This window comes from Dreissena polymorpha, chromosome 4 (genome assembly GCF_020536995.1).
Source record: "Dreissena polymorpha isolate Duluth1 chromosome 4, UMN_Dpol_1.0, whole genome shotgun sequence".
NCBI classification, from domain to species: domain Eukaryota; kingdom Metazoa; phylum Mollusca; class Bivalvia; order Myida; family Dreissenidae; genus Dreissena; species Dreissena polymorpha.
Genome location: NC_068358.1, coordinates 64,710,444 through 64,725,290, shown reverse-complemented (window position 1 = coordinate 64,725,290; position 14,847 = coordinate 64,710,444). Strand labels below are relative to the sequence as shown.

At 34.9% G+C, this 14,847-nt stretch overlaps 1 protein-coding gene across 1 annotated transcript in view; it reads left to right on the top strand.

Moving 5' to 3' along the window:
• The first annotated feature begins 204 nt into the window (after nt 1–204).
• Nucleotides 205–14,847, top strand: part of LOC127876289 (translocation protein SEC63 homolog) — a 34,445-nt gene continuing 19,802 nt past the window's right edge. Inside the window, exons 1-6 of the mRNA XM_052421416.1 lie at nt 205–294; nt 653–755; nt 7,013–7,066; nt 7,328–7,421; nt 7,687–7,781; nt 9,625–9,706. Coding sequence (XP_052277376.1) covers nt 660–755; nt 7,013–7,066; nt 7,328–7,421; nt 7,687–7,781; nt 9,625–9,706 — 421 coding nt within the window. The 5' untranslated portion in view covers nt 205–294; nt 653–659. The remainder of the gene's footprint in view (nt 295–652; nt 756–7,012; nt 7,067–7,327; nt 7,422–7,686; nt 7,782–9,624; nt 9,707–14,847) is intronic.

Here is a 14,847-nt window from a genome sequence, read left to right as displayed (position 1 = left end):
TTGTTTGTTTCTACCATTTTGTTCATAAAAGTAATTTGGCACACGCCATCGTGCATCTAGGAATTTTGAAATGCGATTATTTTAAGAATTTACCAATATTCAATTTGATTAACTTATACCTTTTTTAACTTGTGTATTTTTAAAATTAATATGATATTTATATCCGCATATAAATACAGTTTACTCTTGTATATTTTTAGTGAAGAAAAAATATTGTCAGTGTCGACCTTGCAAAACCAAAAGGCATTCCAATACAAGCCGCAATCAGTGGAAGTCATGTTCTCGTCGAGTCCTGTAAGTTATATGTATTCGAGTACTTCAATGAAAATTATGTTGTATGTGTATATATGTTATTCTCTTTGTTTTTAATAAAAAAAATCAACTTAAAACTTAATCTCTACTAAATCAATGCCTTTTATTTACTGCGAATTAATATTACACAACTGAAACACGTATTAAAACTACTCGCATTATAGCATATACATGTTTTCGTTCATCACATAAATTGTAAGTGAATAAGATAAACATTAATATAACATGTTAGTGTAATTCAGGAACGATTAATGTCTTGTTACTGCTTATAAATACTATGCTATCACTCACAAAATAGTTATGACAGTAAATTTAACCAATACGTGTGCTTTTATTTCAGCCGCTTGATGTGTTTGATAGGCTGGTCATCGCTCTGCCTTCCTGTATATAAACCTCACGTAATAATCTACTATGATGTTTTCATGATTCTTCAGATTGATACGGTATGCATATTTTTCTGTCTGATATAGAGATTGTTGTGACACAGTATAGTTTGCATTAAAATCTTTACTTTTTGTTTCACCTGGTTTCTATGTCTGAGTGTTTTTTTTTGAATGATTGTTTTGTTTTGTCTCAATCTTTCTTAAGTAATGTGCTTTTGTTGGTTCAAGCAAAGGAATAATCCAGTGATAAGATAAAAGACATGTACACGTTTATAAATTGTCACGATCAAAGCGGTAGCTGTGATCTTTTCCTTAGTTCTCATTGAATAAAATAAACAATAACATTAATATAAACTCCTATAATTAATTACTTCGCAAAACAGAACTCAATATTTAAAACATGCTTACAATTCATTTTGTTTCCAATAATTTATTATAAAAAGAAATCACAAAACCTAAAATAAATCAACAAATTCATCAATTATCAATGTATTTTAATAACAATAAACTTTCCGTTCATTTTATAGTCTCCAAAAGCGCACGAACGATCGCATGCAATTTTAACGCTAAAGCGCACTTACCAAAGAACGAACATAGCGTCAAATTTAATTTTAGCTGTATGTATTGAATGCTGTAAATGAAACATGATTTTAACTTTGGTAATGTTTATAACAAATCAATACAATACGTCATATCAACTACGACTGTTACCTTTAAATGTAATACTAAATAATACAGCAATAGTTTCAGATAATTGAACTCTCAAAATACTGTAGTCAGACTCTACTTTAATTTGCTATTACAATGTTAAAAGTTCTACTTCCCGTTTATAAAAAATGGCTGAAATAAATGCAGACATATTCTCTGTATTAAACTTGTCCAGGATATAACGATGTCATAATGAAATTACACAGATGACTATTGATTGAAATAATATCTTAACATAGCGTAGCAGAAATAAGTCAAATACATAGGAATGGCTTAAACATTAAACTGCGAAAATGTTAGTCATTATAATGATCGAAGTAAAGCTGTTTACTTGCATAAACTGGGGCATTACATTATGTTAAAATTACATGGGGTCAAACGTGAATTAAATGTGATTTAAAGAATAATTATTATACAGAAACTGAACTAAAGACGTTAACCGTAAACTATGATGTTTTTGTGTGTTAAAAGTATCGATTTAAGATAACAATTACTAGACATAGATGGAAGAATTTGAGGACTTTATTTGCGGGCAGTGTGCATAAATGCCTGCGAAATTACGTTACCAATTCGTGGTTAAACTTAAATTTGAATGATCTTTTACAGTAAGTGCGTTCAAAATATTTTTTAGAAAATGGATAAAAAGAATAAAAGGTATGTGCTCGCAAAGGATAGACCTCCTCCACCCCGACACCAACCGTGTAATATCTATATTGTGGTTCTCTATAAAGTCCTTTCACATTTTGCTCGTGGTCAAAACTGGCTTCAAATTAGGGGTCACCAGTTTAAAATTGACTCATGTCGAGAAACTGCTTGAAAAATACCAATGTATAAAATCGCAAACTCAATTGCTTTCGAATGTGTATGTTCCATCAAAGGTCCTCCATACAATTTGTTCAAAAACTGACGTTGTGACAAGGATCATCAGATATATATAGACATTATATGAAATAAAATGTATTGTCTTTAATCGGGAAGCCTTAGACTTTCATTATTGGTATATAGCATCATCTAAAGGCCAACTTACGTTTGTCCAAATTAGGTCCCTGGGCTATACAGTGGCCTCAACCCGGGGTCACCAGTTTTAAATTGATGTATGTAGAGAAAACTTTTAGCAATGTTCTTGTCTAAAACCGTACAGATCATGCTCTACAATAGGTATGTAGCGTCATGTGCAGGTCATCTGCAAAGTTTGTACAAATTATGTCCATGTGGTAAACACTGACCACGTCTAAATGGTAACTTTTTTCAAATGAACATTTAGCAAAATAAAGTTTAAAATCTTCTCTGAAACAACAAGGTGTCGAGCTCTGAAATTTAATATGTAATATAAAAAGGTAATCCACTACATATGTGTAATCAAAGTATCCCCCTCTAGTGATACAAGGCGATGAACGAGGGGTCTTTTTTTACATTTAGAATTAGGAAAATAAATAAAAAAATTCTTTCTACATGAACAGGGCAAACAGATGTAATACTTGATATGCATGGTCGTATAGTAGTCCGTTACTAAGTTTGTTTGAACAAAATGCCATTGATGCATTTTTGTGTAAAGGTTTTATATAGGCGTGTTTGTATATAGCATGTAACTTTTGAAAAAATCCTCTAAAACCGCAAGGTACTCAGCAATGAAATTAAGTACTGGTATACAGTTATGTCCGTTGTACGCCTTCGCATGTTTGTATTATGTTCATCTTCTGCAAACGGAACCGTTGGGCAGACGTGCATGCAACTTTACTCGATTTGTAGGTTTGCAGAACAAAAATACATTGTATTAATTAAACGTATTTTTTTCTCTTAAATCACGCGGCTAAGAGATGAGTTAATGTACTATGTCAAATCATATAGTTGTCCACAACCATGTAAACTTGGTCAAATATGACCACGCCCAATAAGTAAAACGACTAGCATTGACCTATCTAGCAAAATAAATAACTCTAACCATATTCTATAATGAGACCAGACACATAGGTGTCAATCTTGGTAGGTAACATCGTAAACAAGTCCTACACCGCCGCTAAGCAGGTGGGAGATTATTTGGACGCCCTCTTTTCGTCTATCCGTCCGTCAGTCGGACTGTCCTACAGTCTGTCCGTAACGCTTTTGTGCTCGCTCCATATCTCTTATACACTTGACGGATTTTCATTTTTCATTTATAACTTTCTTTTAAAAGGTTCAGGGCGTTGAAAAGATTGGCAGAAAACTGTTTTCAGTCTTGTCGACTAAATGAGTTCTTATACCCCTTTAGGGGTATTCATGAAAATTGCTTAAAATATTGAGATTATTGAGACGATGTCATACTAAAAAATAAAAAGTTTGAACCGACTAGTACCCTCTGAAGAACATTGATAAATGTTAATTTTATTAAGCCATTGGAAGAAGGCATAAAATATTCACGCCAGCTCAATGTAAAGGTCACACTATGATAAGATAGTGTCCATATATCATACCCTTTGAATGATTTATTCAAAATTTGTCATACCGATAAGGTCATTGCAACAAAGGCAAGATTCATTCGCGTCGGCTAAAGGTAAGGTTCATATTTTAAGTTTAAAAGATTGGACTTCTCTTTTCGTTTAAGTCCATACCTCATATACTAGTATCATTTCATAAAACCTGCCTGAAATTTATAGTTGCTTTTTCAATAATGTGCAGAGGGCATTACTCAGTCGCGCTATAAGTCAAGATCCTAATAAAGGGTAAAAAAGTATTAGCCTGCGTGTCCGAGTCTGTTCCGAATCCCCTACACCATTTAATGAATTTTTAACAAACTTGGCCACACTATTAAAGTTATAAGGACGATTTGCAAAAGACTAGAGCCAGTCACCCCGGCTCATGGGCAATGTTATACATCAAGGTCAAAAGTTAAGGCCTCTATTTTATTGTCCGTGCGATGTCTCATGTAAACATTGAATGTGTTTAGATCGTTGATACAATGAGCGGAAGGCATAAGTAAGTTATGAATGGTAATACTTCAAGATATTTGAGTCTTTATTTACGCAGAAGGCATGAGTAAGTCACCTCGGCTGAAGTTCAAAGTTACACTTGAAAGTCAATAGTTTAGCCTTCATTGTGTGTGTTATGCTTTATTTCTCCTATACCCTTGGAAGGTATTTCATTAACAGTTAATTTCATTTATAAGATGACGAGAAGTTGTGAGTCAATCAAGTTTGCTAAAAATTAAGGGCGACATTTCAAGGTAAAAAAATATCGGCAAAGGACGTGGCTGTCAATTCCAACGCCTTCATATAAACTAATGCCCCTGCTGCAAAATGTTGCCTTTAACCAGGGGTCGCGAGTATCAAACCTTAGAACTCTAGTTTCTTAGATGAGCGTTAAAGGATCTTCTTTCTTTTAAATATTTTGTTTTTTTTTAATAAGAGTTATGACGCATTTTGCCCCGCTACCCCACTGGACTTGTTAAAAATTCAGTTGTTTTTTTTTTAAATTTCTTTGCAGTTACTGTTTCTGTTCATGTAGCTCGATTCAAAATACAGGAAATTATATTTATGATACAGTTGCAATTTCCGGTCAAAATATATGATCCCGCGCTCGTTACGCGCTCTTCTTATGTAGCCTTCAATTCCCATTTGCAATGTATTAAGTATTTTAATTTATTTGTCCCGCAGAGACTGTGGAATTACAACTATAGGCAAGTAGAACTTTTCCGATCTAATCGGGCATTTTTCTTCATTGTATTTCGTTTTCCTTAAGCGAATCTTCTGTTATATGGATCTTGACTTCTTCAAGACTCTGGTTTGAGATCGGAACATTTATTTACGTGTCTTATTTCTGACACTCAACGAAAGTGCTTTCAAAGCGCTTTGTTTCGTAAAAACAAATTGACTTCTAATGACTATAGGTAAGAGGCATGTTATTTCCGGAGACACGTGTACTTGTAGAGTAAATTAAATACTGCTTGCAAATACGTAGAAAAAGTTCCATAAATGTACAATAAGCCTTATGTCTTGAAGCACGTGCATGGCATCATTGGCATGCAACACGAATAGCATTAAAACATTATAAAGCATTTAGATTTCATACGGAAGTACGAACTATTTGATGTATGTGAACTTCCCTAATCTTGCAAGAATATACACTGATTACCTGCCTCCACTGCGTAAGAACGTTACCAATTGTGTAAAATTGTAAATAGTTACAAAAATAGTTGTGTAAATGTGACGGAGAATGCGATCTAAAACATACAGGCAATCAAGCCTGTTGCTAAAGGTTTCACAGATATACATCTTTGTACAGTCGAACAAGACAATGAGATGAGAAACAATACATGAAAAAGCAAAATAATTATACAAACATGTGTACTTGAAAAACGTCATTTTGGTCAGCCGGATATTAAGGTTCCATAAAAGATATTTCAAGTGAATATACAGAAGTAGTAAAAGTAAACGCTTTTCGCAGAAATAACGTATTAAAACATAATTTGTGCTCAAGTTAAGGCTGTGTTAACAGCTGAAATGTAAAGGGTTGATCATGTTTAAAGCAGTGTATTTTTATATTATTTACTTAACCAATAAGTAAATTAGCAGCCAGAACGAGAGTAACATATTGATTACGATGATTCCATTCAATCCACTAAATCGAAAATTAACATGTTAAAAAGGTTTAAATAAATAAACTGATATTGGGAAACTAGTTTTACATAAAGCACAACCATGCACTACATATTTAGAAATAATGTTAATTATTTATTACATGTTGTTACCTCATTGATATACTTAGTTAACAAACAAATATAAATTAATATATACTTGTTAATGGACATGCATTATTATATATAATTATTTATTTACATATATTATTATGGATTTGTTTGACATTGTGAACACAATACGCTATTAAAGTGCAAAACTAAAAGTTATGCTATTTAAATTTTTATATATTGTTTGCTCTTTAATATTTTGATAAATATGCAAGTAACAATACAACTGACCTAGAATATAATTGTAAATGAGGTAACAATAGAGCATGTTATTATTTTTAATATCAAAAATTGCAAACAGACAGTGTCACATAAGAACATTTTAAACAAGGCACCAAAACGTATATCCAAGAACGTTGACTGGTATGACATTTGCATATTCTTCAAACCGGTGATTTCGTATAATCAATAGTTGCGTGCTTTATCAACTGTCTTAATGTTTCAATATATTTTGAAATTCATAATTTAAAACCCTTAAGCTAGTGGCAACAGGCATGCGTAAAGCACTTCATTATTCACACGAAATCGCTTCAGAGAGGTATTTTGGTATCAGTAATTCCAATACTACTTTAGTTAGCATGAACATATGGTTCAGTGCATATCATTTTTGCACAAAAAACTTGAATGGGTTTTACATAAGAAAGTCACATAATTACTAATAATGACCTCTTATTAAAAAGATATACAATAATCAGACAATACGCGTGTCTTAGCTTATATACAATACTTTTTAAGAACTACAACATTGATTGGTTATTTTTAGTAAATACAAATTTTCATTATAACTTCATATCTAACAAGCGAACATTGACCTAAACATAAAGATTAACTTCAGTTACAAGGACGTGCGAAACGTGTTCAAAACTGTCAGTTGTATTTTCTCTTACAGATCCATGAACTTATATCGTATTATGTGGTCATATTGATCATCATAGTTTGTGTGGTAAGGAGTTTGTTTACTCTGTTTTATTGTGGATTTGAAAGTTTAACAGAGAAGGAAATCTCAAATCTTCAAATGTATTGCAATAATAATAATATGTAATCGTGAATTGGATGGTACATTTCAAAGACAGAGAAGTCCAGATTCAAGCAAAAATATGGATATATATGTAATTTAAAACAAATATCATCTTTATGGTAAACAGTTCATGAGGATAAATTTACTATGTTAAAATTGTTTGTTATATCCTTTACATTTTTGCAGGGGAAATTGTGGCTCAACGAGAAACATATGAAAAACGAAACAAGAAATTACTTCCTTTTCTACTTCAGAATGAACAAATATATGAGTTTGGCAGGTTTGATTAAAGCAAAGCCATTTCGGGAAAGAGTATCTTACGTTTTTTCAAGTTTTGCAATGAAACCCATGCGCTCTTTAGTACATTATGTACATTTTGTTTATTCCGATTTAACTTTTATTTCCAGCATTAATTATACCGCGCCGAATAAAGTATTACCAATTAAATTCGATTATAAAGTAACGTAATACGTTGTTTTTTTCAATTTGAAAATTAATTTGACATAAATTTATTGCGAAACATAAATTTTACGGATGCATTTTAGATCTAGTAAATCTTCTTGAACCCGCCTGGTTGTACCAAGAAAACTCTGTCACCAAATATCTGAAGACAATAATGAAGAAAATTGGACTGTCTTTGGTGAGGGAATGTATTACTTAATGAACTTTACTTTTGTTAATCTATACAGTCATAACATATTCCATCATTTTTGGAATTTCCCGTGTTTTCTTCAACAGTCATATCATTAATAATTGCAAAGTGATGTAATGTTGTTGTTTTTATCTACACTGTTTTAAAACTATGTTTATGTTAATGATCGTTCAAAATCTGTGATATATTTAGGAGGCATCAGTTATCAGGTTTAGTTGAAAAGCAAACACACACACACACACAAACACAAACACACAAACAAACACACACACACACACGCACACGCACACGCACGCACACGCACACGCACACGCACGCACGCACGCACGCACGCACGCACACACGCACGCACGCACGCACGCACGCACGCACGCACGCACGCACACACACACACACACACACACACACACACACACACACACAACATATTACACACATTGATCCCTTCGACTTAGCATGTCGCATCTACGACTTCAAATGCCGTTATATGGACTTAGTAGGTAGGGAAAACGACTTGGTATGTCATAATTACATCTTTCTATCTCGTAATTACGACTTCGTATGTCGTTTTAAGTAGAACGTCGTTATAACGAGAAACACAGTTTATCGAAGCCCCTCCCCCGTCCGTCAAATGTTTCGCATTTTTTAGAAGTCAAACGTGAAGATAAAAGTAGAAACAATAAAACTTCATTTATTATATTTATGGCCAGAATCAATGAAAACTCAGTATTTTTAAAATTTTGCAGACGAACCTTTAAAGCATTGTTAGACTCCGCAGCTGAAGTGAATATTGTTCATAGCCATGTGTATGAGGGTTGCAAAAGGAAAATATAATAACAAAAACCTAGTGTTAATGAAGCCAAAGAATTCGCGATGGTGACTTTCCCGAAACTGACTGTTTATAGGTGCGAAAACAATGTCTTATATTTGTAATAGAATAATCTCATAAAAGTTATTAATATTATTAAGAGGTTAGCAAATAATTTCAGAATCGTGGGGTACTGATGCGTCAGGGACAGTCCTTTTTTAGATTGAGTTTTGATTTATTTGCTTTGGGTTACCCGGGTGATGGCGATTTTTTGTGCAATTGATTATTTAAATCATAGATGCTCTTGTCAATTAAAATCTTGGAAAACATAAATGATAACGTGGACCCATTGGTCTAAGATCCGTTGCCTGACGGTAGAAATAAATGCTTTATAATAATTCAATCATTATTGTAATATGGCTACCAAATTGTTTACGCCGTGAATGGTTCGTCGTAACACAAGATAGTCGTCTTAAATCAAATGATAAACAGACATACGTGTATACTTTTTATTCAAAAGACGTTTAACTATTTTGTTAAATAAAAAAAAAACACGGTCGGTATATACAGTTCATCGGTTGTATTGTATGTTCGATATCACATTTGTAATTTAAACCATTCAGCCAAAAGGATTGGGGATCAATGTGCAATCGAACAAGACTTATTCATACAAATAGCTTCAGGTGTAAACGACAATTTAATATCCAATTTAACAAATTTAACCGACCTTACATAAATGAGTTTTGACTGTTGAGAAATAATATGCACTTCCGTTTCAAGAACAATTACTAGTTAAGAAGACATTTTGAAAGAGCATTTAAGTGTATACAATGAACATTTGATTGAAATCACATGCCGATTGCATTATCAAAAGCTTAACGTTGTAAACGTACGTGCATTTTAAAGAAAATAATTTTGTATCCAAATTGCAGTGTTGTGCGACTTTTAATGAAGTTGTCCAGATATCCATACATTTTCCTCAGTATATTGCGTCATTTATGTTTATGTATTCTTTGTAAAAAGGCCACAGGCAGTTCTCAAACGATTCAACGCCCAATGAAAGTGATTCGTGTTCATTTATCCAGAACCAGAGAGCTGTTGCCTGGTGAGCAAACATTTCATATGGATCGTGCAATCGCTAAAATTCAAAATTCTATTTGCAATGAATTAGGACTTATTCTGTTTAGCATTTACTCGAATTTTCGAGTACGTAAAAGTTTGATGTCTACATGTTTTTTTCACATCATTTAATGAACAAATGAACATGATTTAAGAATTATATAACATTAATCTTTATATAGTTCTATAGATTATATATTTGTTGACTGAATTGAATTTCATAGCGAACAAATTTACGTTGATACCGAAAAGTTTACTCGTATTTGTTTTAGAATAAAAATTAGTTTTATGAGTTGAATGATAAAATCTGCCGAGATCAATGGTGATTTCCTTACAGGGTGCATGTGTTTAGTACATGAATGAGTTTTCTTCTATACAAACGAATAGTATTTGACATGCAATACAACTCTAGCCTCTAACCATTGTCAATATTCAATGACACGAATCAAGAATGTTCAATCCTATAGGTAAAATGTTCGTGTTCGTATTGGTCAATATTCAATGACACGAATCAATTATGTTCAATCCTATAAGTAAAATGTTCGTGTTTGTATAGCCCTGTATTGTAAAGGCATCTTGTCACTTGTTAATAATGAAAGACAGCTGAGTGAACAATAATTTCTTTTCTGATATTATCTGTGGAGTTTCATTTGAACTTATGATAGCTGAACATAAGATAATCGAGATATTGGATATTTCTTTTACCGAGCGTGAATTGTTTTTTATCCCACTTTTACAGCGAAATCGGTTGATTAAAGCCCCGTTGATTAAATTTCATCTATAATCAACGGCAAGGCTATAATCAATGGCACGAAATGACGTCATCAACTGCCGAACAGGGACTACTTTTTCCCACGCACCTCGTCACCTGTATTTGCCAAGTGCATCAATAATAAATACACTCAAAAGTTTGTCAATCTTAATGACCTTAAAACAAAGAAAAGTAGCAAAAAAACGTGTTTTTTTTGTCATTTATTTTTATTAAAACCTCTAGTATTAGGTAAATTTAACACTATGCAAATAGGTTCTGTTGTTGTAGCTCCCCTTTGAAGAAGTCAGTTCGAGTTGCTCCCCTTTGACCGTAGAAAACAATCGTCTGGACCAAGAAATCCTGTGTTAATTTACAAGCTGTACTCAGATATGTGTCCATCTGATTTTTCTTCAAAGCATCTTTCCAACCTGGCAATACGCACAAATGACACTGCATCCCAGTGGTTCTTGCGTCAACAATTGGGTGTCAACAAGCTAGGTCAGATGCTGAAGGCCATGGCAAAAGACGCCGGCTTTCTCAAGCACAAGAGAATAACGAACCACTCAGTTCGCAAATTCCTGGTCAAAAAACTTCGAAATGCAAACATTCCACCCACTGAAACCATGGCCATAACAGGGCAAAAAATGTCCAGTCCATAACCAATTATTCCAACATATCTGTTGAACAGCAGCAAGTGTTCATTCTTGCTCAGTCCAGTAAATGTAACAATCCAACAGATACCTCTTGTTCACCTTCATGCACCGAAACTATGGCCGAAATGCAGCCTAGACAACCACTGTCTACCGTCGAACAAGTTGATCTTGAAGTTGATGTTCGCCCCACCAAGTCACTTCACCAGCAAATGTCTTTCTCTAGTTCGAACAACTTTGCCTCACAATTCTTTGGTGCCACTTTCAAAATTCAAAATGTATATAATTAGCTTTAATCCAAGTAATCTTTGTTATTTCGTCACGAAATAACCAATATTATAACAAAGAAGCAAATATTGTGCACCTCGTGATCGACTTGATGGTTTGTTATCGAAAGTGAATTGTGTGTGGTGTTAGGCTACGTTGTAAACAAATGTAGTTCCTTGTATATAACAACTTAATGTCATATTGATATCATAAAACTTTAAGATTTGCAATTCAATATGATTAAAATTGCAATTAATAACCCTCGACACTTTGTTACAGAACGATATTCTGATTTAAAAAAAGATTATTTGATCAGCGGTTATTTTTGGAACGCGGAGTAATACACTCGCCTTGGTTACACTACAGTCATTATCAAAGTACGACAAACACTCATGAAAACTTATTTTGTTTAAATAAAAAAAGTTTACTGAATAAAAAGTGGGATAAATAGAATAATAGGTCAGTGTTGATTATAGATCAGGTTTATCATGCTCGGCACGAAAACGAAAAAGCACTCGCCAAGGCTCGTGCTTTTTGTTTTCTAAGCCTCGCATGATAAACCTGATCTATAATCAACACTAACCTATTATTCTCTATTTATCCCACTTTTACAGAGAATTCGGTTGATTAAAGCCCCGTTTATTAAATATCATCTATAATCAACGGCAGGAAATGACGTCAATATTTCGACGAAATGACGTAATAAATCCAGCAAAATTATCCAGTCAAACTAATTTTGTTTAAACAAAAAGGTTTACAAAATAAAAAGAGGGATACATAGAATAATAGATTAGTGTTGATTATAGATCAGGTTTATCATGCTCGGCACGAAAACGAAAAAGCACTCGCCAAGGCTCGTGCTTTTTGTTTTCTAACCCTCGCATGATAAACCTGATCTATAATCAACACTAACCTATTATTCTCTATATCAATTCATTATGGTTTCACACTTTAAAACGTCAATTTAAACAAGAAGTGGCACAGCAGAGGCCGACGCGTATCCCCACGCCGCATAGATGTTATATTAAAAGGCAATTTTGGGTGGGTGTGGTCTATGTGGGCGGGGCCCTGGGGTGGGTAATGTGGACATGGATGGTCGAGATAGACCGTGTTGTAACAAGAGATGGTCAGTATTAATTTGAAGTCAATTGGTGAATAAATGAACAAGTTATGTTAAAACTAAATTTTGGGTGGGCGTGGTCTATGTGGGCGGGGCGCCCCAGGGTTGGTAATGGGGCCATGCATAGTTGCGATTGACCGTATTGTCATAAAAGATTTCAGTATCAATTTAAAGTAAATCCGTGTTGAAATGAAGAAGTTAATGTAAAATAACCTAAAAAAATGTGTGAAAATCTCTGACCCGGTACCATCCCAACCCCCATAACTTTTGACCCAGGGGTAAGATCAAAATTCCAAATAGTGCACTGTCGCACATATGCTCATAGCAACCATGTGTTTAAGTTTCGAGGTTCTAGTGCTAATAGTGTAGGAGGAGATAGTTGCTAGGACGAACGGACGGACAGACGGCGGAGATAACCACATAATCCCCCGCTCCAATTCGGAGCGTGGGGATAATCAATGACAAATCGATTCAAAGTACTGACAGTACAGTGTGACGATGCTTTTGAAGAGGATGGATATAAAAGCATCAATGTAAGTTTATCTACATCACCACAATGATGTATGTGGGTACGAAAATTGTGGGTACGAAAAAAAAATTGGGTACGAACATTTTGGGTACGAAAAATATTGGGTACGAAAAAAAATGGGTACGAACAATTTTGGGTACGAAAAAAAATTTGGGGGAACGGGGAAGAAGTACCCCTGGACCTCTCGATAAATTTGAAAGAGGACGGGCACCAAGCTGCCTTTACCTTCATCAATGGCACAGCAGAGGCCGACGCGTATCCCCACGCCGCATAGATGTTATATTAAAAGGCAATTTTGGGTGGGCAAGGCCTATGTTGGTGGGGCCCCGGTTTGGGTAATGTGGACATGGATGGTCGAGATAGACCGTGTTGTCATAAGAAATGTTCAGTATTAATTTGAAGGCAATTGGTGAATAAATGAAGAAGTTATAATAAAACAAAATTCTGGGTGGGCGTGGTCTATATGGGCGAGGCGCCCCAGGGTTGGTAATGGGGCCATGCATAGTTGAGATTGACCGTATTTTCATAAGAGGAGTTCAGTATCAATAAGAAGTGAATCGGTGTAGAAATTAAGAAATTATAGTAAAAGGCAGTTTCGGGTGGGTGTGGTCTATGTGGGCGGAGCCCTGGGGTGGGTAATGTGGACATGGATGGTCGAGATAGACCGTGTTGTAACAAGAGGTGGTCAGTATTAATTTGAAGTAAATTGGTGAATAAATGAACAAGTTATGTTAAAACTAAATTTTGGGTGGGCGTGGTCTATGTGGGCGGGGCGCCCCAGGGTTGGTAATGGGGCCATGCATAGTTGCGATTAACCGTATTGTCATAAAAGATGTTCAGTATCAATTTAAAGTAAATCCGTGTTGAAATGAAGAAGTTAATGTAAAATAACCTAAAAAAAATGGGTGAAAATCTCTGACCCGGTACCATCCCAACCCCCATAACTTTTGACCCAGGGGTCAGATCAAAATTCGAAATAGTGCACTGTCGCACATATGCTCATAGCAACCATGTGTTTAAGTTTCGAGGTTCTAGTGCTAATAGTGTAGGAGGAGATAGTTGCTAGGACGAACGGACGGACAGACGGCGGATATAACCACATAATCCCCCGCTCCAATTCGGAGCGTGGGGATAATCAATGACAAATCGATTCAAAGTACTGACAGTACAGTGTGACGATGCTTTTGAAGAGGATGGATATAAAAGCATCAATGTAAGTTTATCTACATCACCACAATTGTGAATGTGGGTACGAAAATTGTGGGTACGAAAAAAAAATTGGGTACGAACATTTTGGGTACGAAAAAAAATGGGTACGAAAAAAAATGGGTACGAACAATTTTGGGTACGAAAAAAAATTTTGGGGAACGGGGAAGAAGTACCCCTGGACCTCTCGATAAATTTGAAAGAGGACGGGCACCAAGCTGCCTTTACCTTCATCAATGGCACAGCAGAGGCCGACGCGTATCCCCACGCCGCATAGATGTTATATTAAAAGGCAATTTTGGGTGGGCAAGGCCTATGTTGGTGGGGCCCCGGTTTGGGTAATGTGGACATGGATGGTCGAGATAGACCGTGTTGTCATAAGAAATGTTCAGTATTAATTTGAAGGCAATTGGTGAATAAATGAAGAAGTTATAATAAAACAAAATTCTGGGTGGGCGTGGTCTATATGGGCGAGGCGCCCCAGGGTTGGTAATGGGGCCATGCATAGTTGAGATTGACCGTATTTTCATAAGAGGAGTTCAGTATCAATAAGAAGTGAATCGGTGTAGAAATTAAGAAATTATAGTAAAAGGCAGTTTCGGGT